Raw genomic sequence first — 14075 nt, 5'->3', positions numbered from 1 at the left:
AGATTTCAGATTTCCCTCCATGCAGTAGAGCTAGTTTGCTTTCTAAAACAACAGAAATTCTTCAACAGTAGAAAGCACACTACTTATCTGCTGATGACTTAGGCAGATGCATTGATCTGTTCCCTAGTAAAAGCAACAAAGCTAGTTTTGCTTTTTCAGGAGTCCTACAACCTTGGTAACAGTAGCTTTATTAGGTACATTCTAGTAATTAAAAGCCCATGTTTTAAAAAATAAACCTGGAGTTCCCCTTGTGGCTAAACAGTTTATGAACCCAACTAGTATCCACGAGGACACAGGTTCAAACCCTGACCTTGCTCAGTGGGTTGAGGATTCAGCACTGCTATGAGCTGTGATGCAGGTCACAGACGCAGCTCAGATGACATGGCTGGTGGCTGTGGCCAGGAGCTGCAGCTCTGGTTTGATCCGCAACTTTGTGGTTCCTAGTCGGATTCGCTAACCACTAAGCCATGACGGGAACTCCAAAACTAAATGCTTAATTAGGAGTTCCTGTTGTGGCTCAGTGGTTAGCGGATCCGACTAGTATACATGAGGACTTGGGTTTGATCCCTGGCCTTGCTCAGTGAGTTAAGGTCTGGCATTGCCGTGAACTGTAGTGTAGGTTGTAGACACAGCTCAGATCCAGCGCTGCTGTGGTGTAGGCCGGCAGCTACAGCTCCAATTCAACCCCTAGCCTGGAAACCTCCATACGCCTTGGTGTGACGCTACAAAGACAAAAAACAAAACAAAACAAAAAAATGCTTTATTACACTTCTTTTTACTGGACGATTTGAAATAAAACTATCTACAAGGTTGGTATTTCAATAAATACCTTTAAATAGTGTTCTTAAGGTCTTTCTTAAATCCCCCCATAGGAAATAGTTATAGGTCAGCTATAGTGTATAAAAACTGTGTCATTGAAGAAACTGTATTTAGCTTTAGTTAACCAGAATAATTTGATTTTTTTTGTTCGGATTGGTTTTCCTTGGCCACGCCTATGGCATGCAGAAATTCCAAGGCCAGGGATCAAACCCTGCCACAGCAGTGACCCCTTCCACAAAAGTGACAACACCAGATCCTTAATCTGCTGGGCCACCAAGGGATGACCACAATATTTTATTTTGGGGCCGCACCCATGGCATGTAGTTCCTGGGCCAGGGTTTGAACCAACACCACAGCTGTGACCACACTGGATCCTTAACCCACTAAACCACAAGGGAACTTACCATAAAAATTATTTTTTAATTTCTTTTGGCTGCCTCTGTGGCATATGGAAGTCCCAGGTCAGGGATTGAACCCACGCCACAGCAGTGACAATGCTAGATCCTTAACCTGCTGAGCCACCAGGGAATTCATGATTTTCTAAAGCATGTTATACGTAAACTTGAGTATGAAAAAACTGCATAAAACATCCCAATATATATATATTTTTGAGCATTGTTTGATTTTGAAAAGGTATAATGAAGTGGCAGTTGTGATTTTTACTTTGCTCCATGTATTTTATATATTTGTATTTTCACTGGGTCTAAGCTGCACATTTTTTTTAATGCTGTAACATTTAGAAATCTGGATGCATTTTATGATCAATGGCTTGTCATAGTTTATGCAGCAGTATTTTTTGCCTTTTAGTAGGATCTAAAAGTGTAGTGATCGTAATGACGATAGATTTGGTGAAGAATATTATGTAGGTAGGCTAACAACAGGAAAACTAAAAGCAAGAAGTATTCCTTAATAAGCTTGAAGCTATTCTATGGATGGATGGCCTTAACCTTTCCTTCAAACACAAATTCCCTCACTTTCAACTCCAACCTTGTTCAACTAATCGTTAAAAATATACTTGGGCTGAAATTTGGGCATTCCATGTACTAATCAAAATTTTTATGTGTGCTTCTCAATATTCGATGTTCATTCATCCTTAATCTGTGTGAGACTAAAACTGGATTATTTTTATCTAGAAGACAACAATCTAAGTAAAGAAATTCTGAGGCATAAGCAGTATAAATGAGCTTTTCAATCTTTTTGAGGTATAATGGCACAACAGTTTTAATACAACCATCAATCTTCACAAAATAATTTTAATACTTTGTGCCTGAGCTAGCAGCATCTTGCACTGTGACATTCCTATACATACATAAGCATTTTATCCAAGTACAAATGTTAAAAGCAGACTTAAGCAATTGCCTATACAAAGGTAAATAGACACTGTAGGTTTTCTTCTTGAATCATTTTTGCTGCATAGTAAATTGCAATTACATGTCAGTACAATGTTACTGATCTATAGAATACATCTTGAACTGTGAGGTATGGCAGCTCCCTATGAGAGAGAGCAAACATGTAAACCTGAATATTTTGAGTGATTTTTTTTTTTTTAGCTGCCATGGATGGATAAGACAAAGAATCCAGCATTGAAAGACCCTAGAAACTTATTTTTCTAAATCAATTAAAAGAAAAAAAAAAAAAACCTTTCAGCAATTTTCAGCTATTTCCTATCATTTCCTTGTTGGAGCACTGATAAATGAACAAAATAAACATTGATGTGAAGCTAGGTTTGTTATGGAATTATGGATTAAACAGTTATTTGAAAAAAAAAAAAATCCGCCAGGTAACTGCTCATTTACTTTACATCAAGTTGAGATTTTGATATATAACTATATATATATATCCCAACTTTATAATTCAAGATTGCAGTTAAATACTTCTAATTCACTTGAATTATCATGGTTAATAACACAATTAGAAACCTTATATTTTCTTTAAAAGGACATGCTTAACATTTTCTGACACTACTTTTAAACTCAGATAAAGCACAAAATCCTCCCAAAATGAATATTCTGTGCTGAAAGTGGTTGAGAGTTGGTAGCAAAGCTATCACAGCTTAACATTTCCACCACAGAGTAGATATAAATAAAGGTAACTACTACTTAGACATGTGATAAGAAATTAACATTAACCAATGAATTAAAATTAGAAAATAAGAAAACTGCCATTCCAGTTTGAATATTTTCCATATTTAAGTTTCATACTTTCAAAATGGAAAATAGAGGAATTTTCCTTTGTTGCACTATTTTAAATTCTGTGCCCAGATTAATGTTTAAAATTGAGTGCTATGTTACACATTATTCAAATATTCTAGAAAATAAATCATGATTGGTTAAATGTACTGTAGTTAACCATCACAAAACATCAGTGGAAAACAAAAGAAATACAGAAATGGAACCAAATAGAAGATTAGGAAGAACTACCAGAAGAACAAGCTGAACATTAGGTAGAATAAATTTGCAGTGTTCTTATATGAAAGAATAAACTTTTTGTCCATTTTAGTTTGTACTCAAGATGACAGTCCTTTCCTAGTGTTTGTGAGAGATGGTCTTTAATATACAGTGCTGGGCAGGCACTTTAGTGACAACATAAAGATTACAGTGGTTAGAAAAAGTGGAAAATTACCAACCATAAATTAATAACCAAACCTATATTCTTGGGCAGACTACTGGAGGAGAGATGTGTATTTAAGAAATTAACTTAGAAAATCTTAACTGTCTCATTTTTAAAACCTAAATGTACTTATTACAAAGATTCTTTTAAGCAGTTTTTGCTGGATGAAGCATCATAAATTATTAGTTTGCAAAAGAGATCTTTGCTGACCTATCCAATAGTGATCTATATACAGGAAAGCTGTGTTATCTGGCACTTTACCAACTGGAATTTCTGAACACTCAATGCAAATCTTGACTATACTAGACCACCACACCCAATGACCTAATCACACGACAGCATACAAGACCACTATGGGATTGACAATCTAGTATTTTTAGGGTGGTGAAATAGGAGAAGGGAAGGGAAATCAGAAAAGGAATACCACCTGTGTCAACAGGCATTAACGCTTAATTAACAAAGCAGTTTTTTGATTCACTTCCACTCTCCTGCTATGCTGGATAAAAAAGCCTTTACTGTATCATTACATCTTAGGAAGGAAAGCAAAGTTAGGTAACTTGGTGTAGTAGGTTACCTTGCATAGTACCTCTTGGTACCAAGGGAATGTATGGAAATCATTCCCATCAGTAAAGCACCTCAAGAGAGGACTGAGAAAAGTGAGATACAAAGGAGTTTTGTTTGTGCTACCCTAAATCATCAACTATAAAAGTTAAAAACACTCCTCTCCTTCCCAACATCATACTTAAAATAGCAAAATGTTTTTCTTAGAACAATTTTTATAAGTATAAATAAAAACATGGAGAACTTAGGATCCATAAAGTGACTTTGCTAATGCAAATTATGGGGGAAATTTGGATTAACTCAATGTAAAGAATTGTTTACAACACTAATTTATTTAGTGTTAGAAACCATATTTTAGTTTCTAAATACACTAAAATCTTTCATAATCGCTTTTCCCCAAGAAATACATCCTCAAAGAAGAGCTTCTGTCTGAGCCAGAACAACCTCACAGAATCATTAAGACAAAATGAAAGAGTAGATGTTTCATATTCCAAATAATTTACTAAAGATTTCTTCAAGCCTTAAGACCTTCAGTTTGAACTAATTTATGATTTTTAAAAAAAGGGAAGAAGAAGAAAAATGTTCAAAACTTTTCACTGTTCTACATACTAATTTAGAAGTCACATAAGGATTTATTTATTTTTCTAATTAGACAAGGCACTTTTCTTTTTTGGGCTTTGTTTAGAAAAAAATAGTGCTACATTGGTTTATTCTATTTAGAACCATTTTGGACAAAGAAAAAACAGGCTACACAACTTTGAAAAGAACAAAAACAACATTTGGCTTTTAAGAATGCTAAAGGAAACTCACTTGAAAGTTTAAAACTCTCCTTGTTTTTGAGCATCTGGTATTATAAAACAAAACATTTCCCTTTGCTCCTTACATTTTTTTCTATAGATTAAAATTAGGAAGATAACAGGAAAAGAAGCAATACTTGGGTCATGTTAAAGTAAGGACAGTTGGCTAATGTCATGATTTAAAGATTATTAAGAGATCAAAAAGTTTAAAAAAATAAAAGGATAATTAAGCTATTGAATTATACTAAAAAAGAAATGTGACAGATTCCTGCATTTGTTAATGTTTCTGTAAGAGGCTCCATCATAAAATTGAACCATAAAATTATTTTTTAAATGTAATATGTAGAACACAAAATGAATTTTTAGCAAACTTTAGGAAATTCTTTTGTTATAAATTACCCAGATTTTATAAACAAATCCCCCCTAACTTGCATTTTGTTTAAAGTAATAACTTTATATCATACAAATAAATTTCAAGTATGAAAGTGCATTATTGCAGTAATACCTCTTTGCAAGTCCAAAATTCTTGGTTTATAATAAAACTGTAAAGAATTAAAAAAAAAAAAAAAAAAGGGTAAAACCATCAGTACCATCTATTGCAGAAGTCCAATATCTTAAAATGTTGCTCAACAAGTTGCAGAGAAACAATTCTGGAAGCAACATATAATTGAAAGAAACTACTTGTGTTTTTACCACTTAATATTATTACTGTCTCTAGTATTTTCTCCTTCCCAAACAGAAATCCACATCCTCGAAATGTTGCTCTTGAGTCAGCCATTCTGCGCAGTCGCCACTTGCATGTTTCCAAAATCATCTTCTTCTTCATGTGTTCTCTTCAAACTACCTAAAAGTTATTGCATTAACATAACATATAATGGCAACTTAAATATTTATAATATTACAGCTAGCAAAAAGCTTCATTTTTCATGAAGTGTTACCGTATACATACACTATAATTTCATTACTGAATTGTTAGTAAACTTTTGTAAATTCTTTTGTTATAAATTTCCCAAGTAACTATATCTTCATGACATTTTCCCTCTTAAGATTTAAGTGTTAAGGTATATTATATAATAAACATTAATTTTTAAAACAGTTTGAGGAGTTCCCTTATGGCACAGCAAGGACCCGGCATTGTAACCACAGTGGCTCAGGTCACTGGTGTGGTGGGTTCAATGCCTGGTCCAAGAATTTTCATATGCAGTGGAAGCAGCCAAAAAAACTTTTTTAAAGTTTGAAAATAGAATTGTTTGTTGGTCTGTTGTTGTTTATTGTGGCTATGCCCACAGCACACAGAAGTTACCAGGCCCGTGATGTGAACCTACACCACAGCTGTAACCACAGCCACAGCAGTGACAACACCGGATTATTAACCTAAGCCACCAGGGAACTCCAAGGTATTTTATATAATGAACATTAATTTTTAAAACAGGAGTTCCCGTCGTGGCGCAATGGTTAACAAATCCGACTAGGAGCCATGAGATTGCAGGTTCGATCCCCAGCCTCACTCAGTGGGTTAAGGATCCGGCGTTGCTGTGAGCTGTGGTGTACATTAAGATGCAGCTTGGATCCCGTGTTGCTGTGGCTCTGGTGTAGGCTGGCAGCTACAGCTCCGATTAGACCCCTAGCCTGGGAACCTCCACATGCCGTGGGTGCGGAAAAAGACAAAAAAAAAAAAAATTTTTTTAAATAGTTTGAAAATAGAACTTTTAAAAGGATAATGGTATATAACCAAGTTTATGATTTTAGGCACCATAAACGTGACTTAGAACATAAAATTTATGAAATTATATTTGTACAGTTTTATTTTGTAGATATAATTATCTTTTTGCTTTCACAGATGCTGTCAAAAAATCCACTAAAACTCTGATTTTATTACCAACAAGTCTACAGTTAGGAGAAAGGAAGGCATGTAGCAGATAAAGAAGAGGTTTTCTTTACCTCTCTTCACATCAGAGTCTGCTAGTACAGATATTTCTCACATAGAATCAAAGCTATCCTTAGAGTCCCCGCTGTGGCACAGTGGGTTAGTGATCCCACTTGTCTCTGTGGTGTTGCCAGTTTGATTCCCAGCCTGGTGCAGTGGGTTAAGGATTCAACATTGCTGCAGCTGTGGCTCAGATTCTATCCTTGGCCCAAGAAAATCCATATGCCACGGGTGCAGCGGGTAACAACAACAAAAATCTATCCCTATGTGCCCAATAGTTATAACCTAGAAATTTGTCTCAGTGGAGGAAAAGTTTAGGGAATAGTTAAACTGATATATGGTTTGTTGTGTTATCTGCCTAACAACAACATAGCCTTAAATTTGGGCCCTAAAGGCCCTAAATCATGGGAATAATGTTATTAAAGAGTAGGCTCCAAAAAGAAATACACATTTCATTATAAGATTAATTAAATAAGGAAATATAGTACCAATGAGATAAAGAAGAAAATATTCTAGCCATAAGTCTAAATACAGCTGCTTGAACTGAGTCTCAGATGCAGTGCTGCACCAGCATTCTTCTAAGGGCGTTAAAAGACACATGTAACTAATGGAGGACATGAAGTGAAGAGGAGGAGGAACTCTGCAGCAGTTCTGAATAACCAGAGAATGGAAGAAAAATGATCATGTTTTCTTGACATGATGATACTGAAACCAAGTTTTTAAGGATAGAGAGACTTAAATGTGATGCTTTCTTGGTGGAAAACAGAAGACACACAGGAAGCCATTAGTAATTCAGTTTTCTAGAGTACATACAGAGAGGTACAGTGAGAGAGACAAAGATCAGGAGGACCTTTAATTACTACCTATGATGTTCTATGTGTTTTCTTTGGTAGAAATTAAGCCAATGAAGGCTTTTATACAAGAAAAATATCATTATTAGATCTTTCATGAAAATAAGTCTGGCCACAATGTACAGAACAGACTAAACACCAAGGGTGTCAACAGGAGGCCAACATGGAAGTGAACTAGATTGATATACTTATTATGAAAGAGGGAATTTTAGGTACTGAGGAAAACACTCCCATTTGGAAAATGATTAGATAGAAGTTGCAAAGTAAAAAGCCAATGACAGCAAGAAGTTGAGCTTGAGGGATGGGCATACAGTATTATCCCTAAGGAAGTGCAATATAGTGCTGGACTTATGGGTCAGATCACCAGTGTTCAACTAGGTATACAACCTGTTCTTCCTAACTTACAAGGCTGTTGGTTTAAGTAAGACCAAAAGGAAACCTGAGAGAGAAAAAACCATCAATAAAAAAATTCCACAAATGTTCTAATAAAAAGAAAGGAGACAAAAAGGGTAGCAAGGTCTTAGAGAAGGAAGGTAAAAGTTAAAAGATTTTGAAAGCATGCCTGGATCATTAACTTTGAAAATGGTGGAGGGGGCACTCTGAAATAGGGAAAGAAGAAAGGATTCAAGTATTTATGGCAATACAAAAACTGAGGTAGCTTACATTAGTCACCCTTTCATTTATTAACCACCTAAGAGTAGTTAGGGCCTCATCTCTAGACCTCTCTTATTATTTTTATCTTTGCAACACAGTTATACTAGTTAAAGATTTAAAATGCAACAGAAATAGAAATCTGATCTTCTAATCAGTATATTCTAATTAACTAGATTCAGTGGTGAAAACACAGCAGGAGCTAAATATGATACATATTTAATTATAAAATTAAAATTTGAAATTATTTTAATTCAATAGTCCACCCAAAGTTTCCTAAACAGTTTCAGTGTAACTTGTTAATGAGCAAAAGATGCTGCTTTTCTTTCACTCTTCCTATCATCTTTTCCCCCTAAGTTACTCCAAAATGGAAAAGCACTTACCTGTGGTGCCAGAATGAACAGATAATGACCTTTCTATCTGAAGGGGTGACATCATCTGTATTGTTAATTTTGCTAGGTAGATGGCTTCATATTCCTAAAAAAAAAAACATTTTAATTAACTTAAATATACATTTAAATTCTTGGATACTCACAACAAAATTTTAAAAGTTGTTAATACATACATTATTGGTATTCTGACTTTAAACTGAAAATTCTGGTGCCATATTGCTATAAGAAATGCAGGCTTAAAATTCCTATCTTATAATTTCACATTTACTGATGATGCTATAAATCAAGTCAAGTCAACAGCTTGTACTAGGATATCACACTGCACTAGGATATCACACTGAACTGTCAGTCAGTTTGTGTTTTCTGCCACTGGGGCATAAGCTATACGATCACTGATTTCATCTGTTAAAACACACACATACCTCCAAAACCCAAACTAGCAATCACAAAGAATGATTATAAGAATAAAATGAAATAAAGTTTTTTAAAAATCAGCTTAATATAAGACATTTAACAGATTCAAGTATATATTTTGTTCTAATTCTTTAAAAATCAATAGTCCTCTACTTCCAATTAAAGATGGAGTAATAAAGGCATTTCTGTCCCTCTCTCCTTTCTGAAAATAATAGAGAACTCCTTATTTGAGGAAACTAGGAAACATCAACAACCCTGAATATGAGAAAAATGAAAAGTAGGAATGATTACCAAATAGGTCAGTGTAGTGGTTACCTTTACGAAGGGAGAAAGAATTGTGATTGAGAAGGGACATCAAGAGGGCTTTTGGGATCTTGGCAAATGTTCAATTTCTTGACTTGGGTGGTAGTTACATAGATGTTTATTTATACTTTATGCATTTTTTATATATGTGTATTATTTCACAGTAACATTTAACGATGGAATCAGACTAAGCCATGCACAAAAGATGCTTGACTGTAGATACCAGGCAAAGTGGATACAATTCAGTTATCCAAAAAAGGTGGCAAACCTAAGACAAATGTAAAAAGCCCTTTCATGGTATGATAAAATCAGGAAGTATACATGAGCTATGGGAGGAGGCAGGGCATATTAAGGAAAATGTTAACACCCATACCTGGCATTTTCATAAGAGGCAGGCTAGGTGGAGGAGAAACTGGGTTGCATGTTGCCAAGCATCTGCTCATCTGAGTCAGCTTAAAAGTGAAACCTAGGAGTTCCCATGAGGTTGCGGGTTCCATCCCTGGCCTTGCTCAGTGGGTTAAGGATCTGGTGTTGCCGTGAGCTGTGGTGTAGGTCGCAGAAGCAGCTCGGATCCCTCATTGCTGTGGCTCTAGCGTGGGCCGGTGGCAACAACTCCAATTAGACCCCTAGCCTGGGAACCTCCATATGCCATGGGAGCAGCCCTCAAAAGGCAAAAGGACAAAAAAAAAAAAAGTGAAACCTAAACTGGTAATTCTCTAGCCTAGCTATACCTGAGGACCACCTGAGAAGCCTTGAAACATGTATGTGTACCTCAGGCCCACCCCCAGTGATTCTCCTTTAATTGGTATGGGTAGGTGATATTAATGTGCGTGCAGTGGTTATCAATCTATACAAGAACCACCTGTGACAAAAGGAGCTCTTTTTTTTCCCCATCTGCTGAGTAGAGCCACACCACTGGAGAAAAGTGTCAGTGACAAAGCCTTCCAAGACAAGTGGAAAAATTACGGCTGCCTACCTTTCTCAACCACACCACTGGTCCCTTGCCCACAACTTTATTGTTAGGCAAATAGTGATCGAAGAAGAATATCTATAGTTCAAAGATGACCAATAATCAAAAGGAACCAAAATAAGTCTAACATAAAGATGTTTGTGGTGGGGGGGAGCAACATTATAACCAAAAGTCATTAAAAATACTGCATGAAAATTACACCATGGGAGTTCCCGTTGTGGCTCAGTGGAAATGAATCCGACTAGAATCCATGGGGATTCGGGTTCAATCCCTGGCCTCTCTCGGTGCACTAGGGATCTGGCGTTGCCTCAAGTTGCAGTATAGGTGATCTTCCATATGCTGCAGATGCGCCTCAAAAAAAAAAAAAGAAAAAATTCTGTCATGGCTCAGCTAAAATGAATCTGACCAGTCTCCGTGAGGATACAAGTTCAATCCCTGGCCTCGCTCAGTGGGTTAAGGATCTGGTGTCACCATGAGCTGCGGCGTAGGCCAGCAGCTACAGCTCCCATTTGACCCCTAGCCTGGGAACCTCCAAATGTTGCAGGTGTGGCCCTTAAAAAAAAAAAAAGGAAAGAAAATTACACCAAGAGGCAGATGAAAATTATGAGTAAGTCTCCATGAAATCAATGAGAACATGGCATTTCTGAAATGAGTTCAAAGAAGAGAGAAAAGGGACTCAATGAGAGTAACAAAAAACTGGAAAGAGAAAAAAAAAACCTACAAAAATAACAACATAATACAATCAACAAAGAGGAGAACAGATCATACTATCCAATTCTAGCACTTTATCAATTTACCCTTTTCTCATGGATTGTTTCAAACAGCACACAATATGCCATTTCCCACCATTTTAGGAAACACTCCCCCACCCTAGTTTCCCCTCCAGCTACTGTTTAATTTCTGTTTTCCCTTCTAAGCATAATTCCTGGAATTATCTATTCTTGCTGTTCACATTCCTCTCTTCCCATTTTCCCTTGAACTCTGAGCAATTATACTTATCCTCTCCCTTCCACAAACTGTCAAGGGCACCAAGGACCTCATGTTCCTAATCTAATGTCAATTCTCAGCCTTTATCTTCTGTAACCTATTATCAGCCTTTAAAACCAAGGATAAGGAGTTCCCATCGTGGCTCAGCAGTAACAAATCTGACTAGTATGCATGAGGACGTGGGTTTGATCCCTGGCCTCACTTAATGGGTTAAGGATCCAGTGTTACCATGAGCTGTGGTGTAGGTCGCAGATGTGGCTTGGTGTTGCCGTAACTGTGGCGAGGCCAGCAGTTACAGCTCTGATTCGACCCCTAGCCTAGGAACTTCCATATGCTGTGGGTGTGACCCTAAAAAATAAATAAATAAATAAAACAGAGGATCATTCCCTATTCTTCAGACACCTTCACTTGACTTCCCAAACACCAGGCCATCCTGATTTTCTTCCTCACTCAATGACTAAAGGCTCTTTCCAGCCTTTTCTGCTAATTCCCCATCTCCCCAACTTCTACGTATTGGGAAGGTTAAGGTTGTGTTTCTGAAATCCTTCCCTATCCACACTCAGTTTCAGGGCTTTTAATGGCATCTATATACTGATAACCCCTAGATATAAGGTTCTTTCCCATGAACTCCAGGCTTGTAAGTATATCTGCTTACTATCTAATAGCTCTCTCAACCCTAACATGACCAAAATCAACTCTTGATTTTACTGCCTTCAGACTTCATGCAGCTTCTCCCATAAAGGTAAGTAGCAGTTCCTCTTCTAGTTGTTGGAGGCTAAAAGGCTTAGATTCATCTAATCTCTCTTCACATCCAATCCACCAGTAAATCCTGTCAACTACACTGTCAAATAAATCCAGAATCTTACCTTTTCTAACTAGAACTCTCTCCTTAATACCACTTTGAACCAAACCAACATTCTATCTTGACTCCAACTTTGTGAAGGCTAACTCATACTTGCTTCTGCCCTTGCTGCAACAACCCCTAAAGTATATACATAGTATACTATATTTAACACAGTATATACACAGTATACTATATTTCATACAGATGATCTGAATTTATTCTTTCACTTAAAATAGAAGCCAAAGGCCTTACTTATGTTGGCCTATAAAACCCTAAACATATGGCCCCTTATCTCTCAGCTTTTACCTATTATTATTCCATTTCCTTATTCCGGTGCAGTCATGATGACCTCATATTTCCTTGAAAATAGTATGCATACTCCCATCTCAAGGCACTTGTACTATTCCCTCTACCTAAAATGCTCTCCCTCCAAATATCAGCATAGCCTGTTCTCTTTAATTTCTCCAGGTCTTTACACATATATCACTTTTTCAATAAGGCCTTTAAAAAATGTAATTCATGTGTCACATCCTTATGTGGCCTTATTATTCTCTCCCTTATTTTACTCTGTGACCCATTACCATCTGACCTATATTTTACTTTGTTTATTGTCTAATTCTCTCATTAGAATAAGTTTCATGACATAAGGAATTTGTTTTGTTCTCTGCTTTACTGCCACTGCCTAGAACAATGCCAAATAAACATCTGATAAGATAATAAAGCATGGGAAAGAGAAGGAAAGCTTGAGAAAAAAATCAAGCAAAAAGAAAGAGAAAAGAACAAAGTTGAAAATAATTACAGAGAGAATAGCAGATATGAAAGACAAATAGAATCAATATAAACTGTCTTTCTCTGGGAGAAAAATCCAGGCCAGTGAAACAGAACAACAACAAAAGCCAAATGCATGATAGAAGAAACTTTCTGAAAAATGGGAAGGCATGAATCTGTAAGTGATAAGGGCATACCATGACTCAAAAAAAAAAAAAAAAAACTGACATAGAGCAATCAGCAAGATATAGTTAGATAAAGCAGCCTATGCTCATCCAAACAACACCTCCTCCTCCTAATCGAGTTTGCTAAAAGGTAAAATTTTTTAAAATCAGTCTCCTCTCAGAATCCTCTAGAACAATATTCAACGTCAGGTCTGTGTACAAACCCATAAGGGAAAAAGTATTAACCAAAAATTTTATATAGCCAATTTTCATTCAAACACAAGAGCAAAAGAAAAATATTTTTTCAAAATGCCAGGACTTAGGGAATATAGTATCCAAGAACCCTTCTTGAAAATAATGCTCAAAGACAAATTCCAGTAGTTTAATAAAGAAGTTAGATTCCTATTTAAATGTAGAACTAAGGATAAACAAGTAGAAAATACTGTTTAAAGAAAGAATGTAAATATTATCATCTATAATAATGTAGAAAAAAAATAATCTTTTTGAAAAAGGAGGTGGCAGGACAAACAATAGGAGGTAGTTTAAGTAGATGCTCCTATTGGTCAATATCATTTAAAGATGTTAAGTAAGAACAGATATGATATTTAATATTTTTAAAGTTTTAAGAGGTAACCCCTAGAAGAACTAAGACTAATCATAACAAAACAAATAGTGGTGAGTGGAGGAAAGAAATAGAAATATATACATTTTTAATTTTTATAGTGGAAGTCAACTGATAGTTGTTCAAATGTAATTAACTCAGGAAACATACCTATATACTATAAAATTATAATTGTACCTATTAGAACTAAAAGCAATTTATAAACTATAACATTATCAATACAAACATACAATAAATTTAAAAACTTTATATAGTGAAAAGTTTAAAAAAAGATGCATTTTTTTTTTTTTAAAAGCAGGGAGTTCCCATCGTGGCTCAGTGGAAATGGATCTGACTAGTATCCATGAAGACGTAGATTCGATCCCTGACCTTGACGTGAGGATTAAGGAGCCAGA

The 14075-nt window shown here is 35.9% G+C and overlaps 1 protein-coding gene across 2 annotated transcripts in view; it reads right to left on the bottom strand.

The window, feature by feature from the left end:
* Window positions 1-1990: 1990 nt before the first annotated feature.
* STYX (serine/threonine/tyrosine interacting protein) overlaps window positions 1991-14075 on the bottom strand; it is a 49784-nt gene continuing 37699 nt past the window's right edge. For both annotated transcript variants that reach the window (XM_047767346.1, XM_047767347.1), the window contains exons 10-11: window positions 8600-8693; window positions 1991-5631 (exon numbers count right to left, since the gene is read on the bottom strand). In XM_047767346.1, the coding sequence (XP_047623302.1) occupies window positions 5558-5631; window positions 8600-8693 (168 nt within the window). In that variant the 3' untranslated portion in view covers window positions 1991-5557. The remainder of the gene's footprint in view (window positions 5632-8599; window positions 8694-14075) is intronic.

The sequence above is a fragment of the Phacochoerus africanus genome, chromosome 2, assembly GCF_016906955.1.
Source record: "Phacochoerus africanus isolate WHEZ1 chromosome 2, ROS_Pafr_v1, whole genome shotgun sequence".
Classification (NCBI taxonomy): Eukaryota; Metazoa; Chordata; class Mammalia; order Artiodactyla; family Suidae; genus Phacochoerus; species Phacochoerus africanus.
The sequence above is the reverse complement of the archived record's forward strand: the minus strand, read 5'-3'. Positions and strand labels throughout refer to the sequence as shown.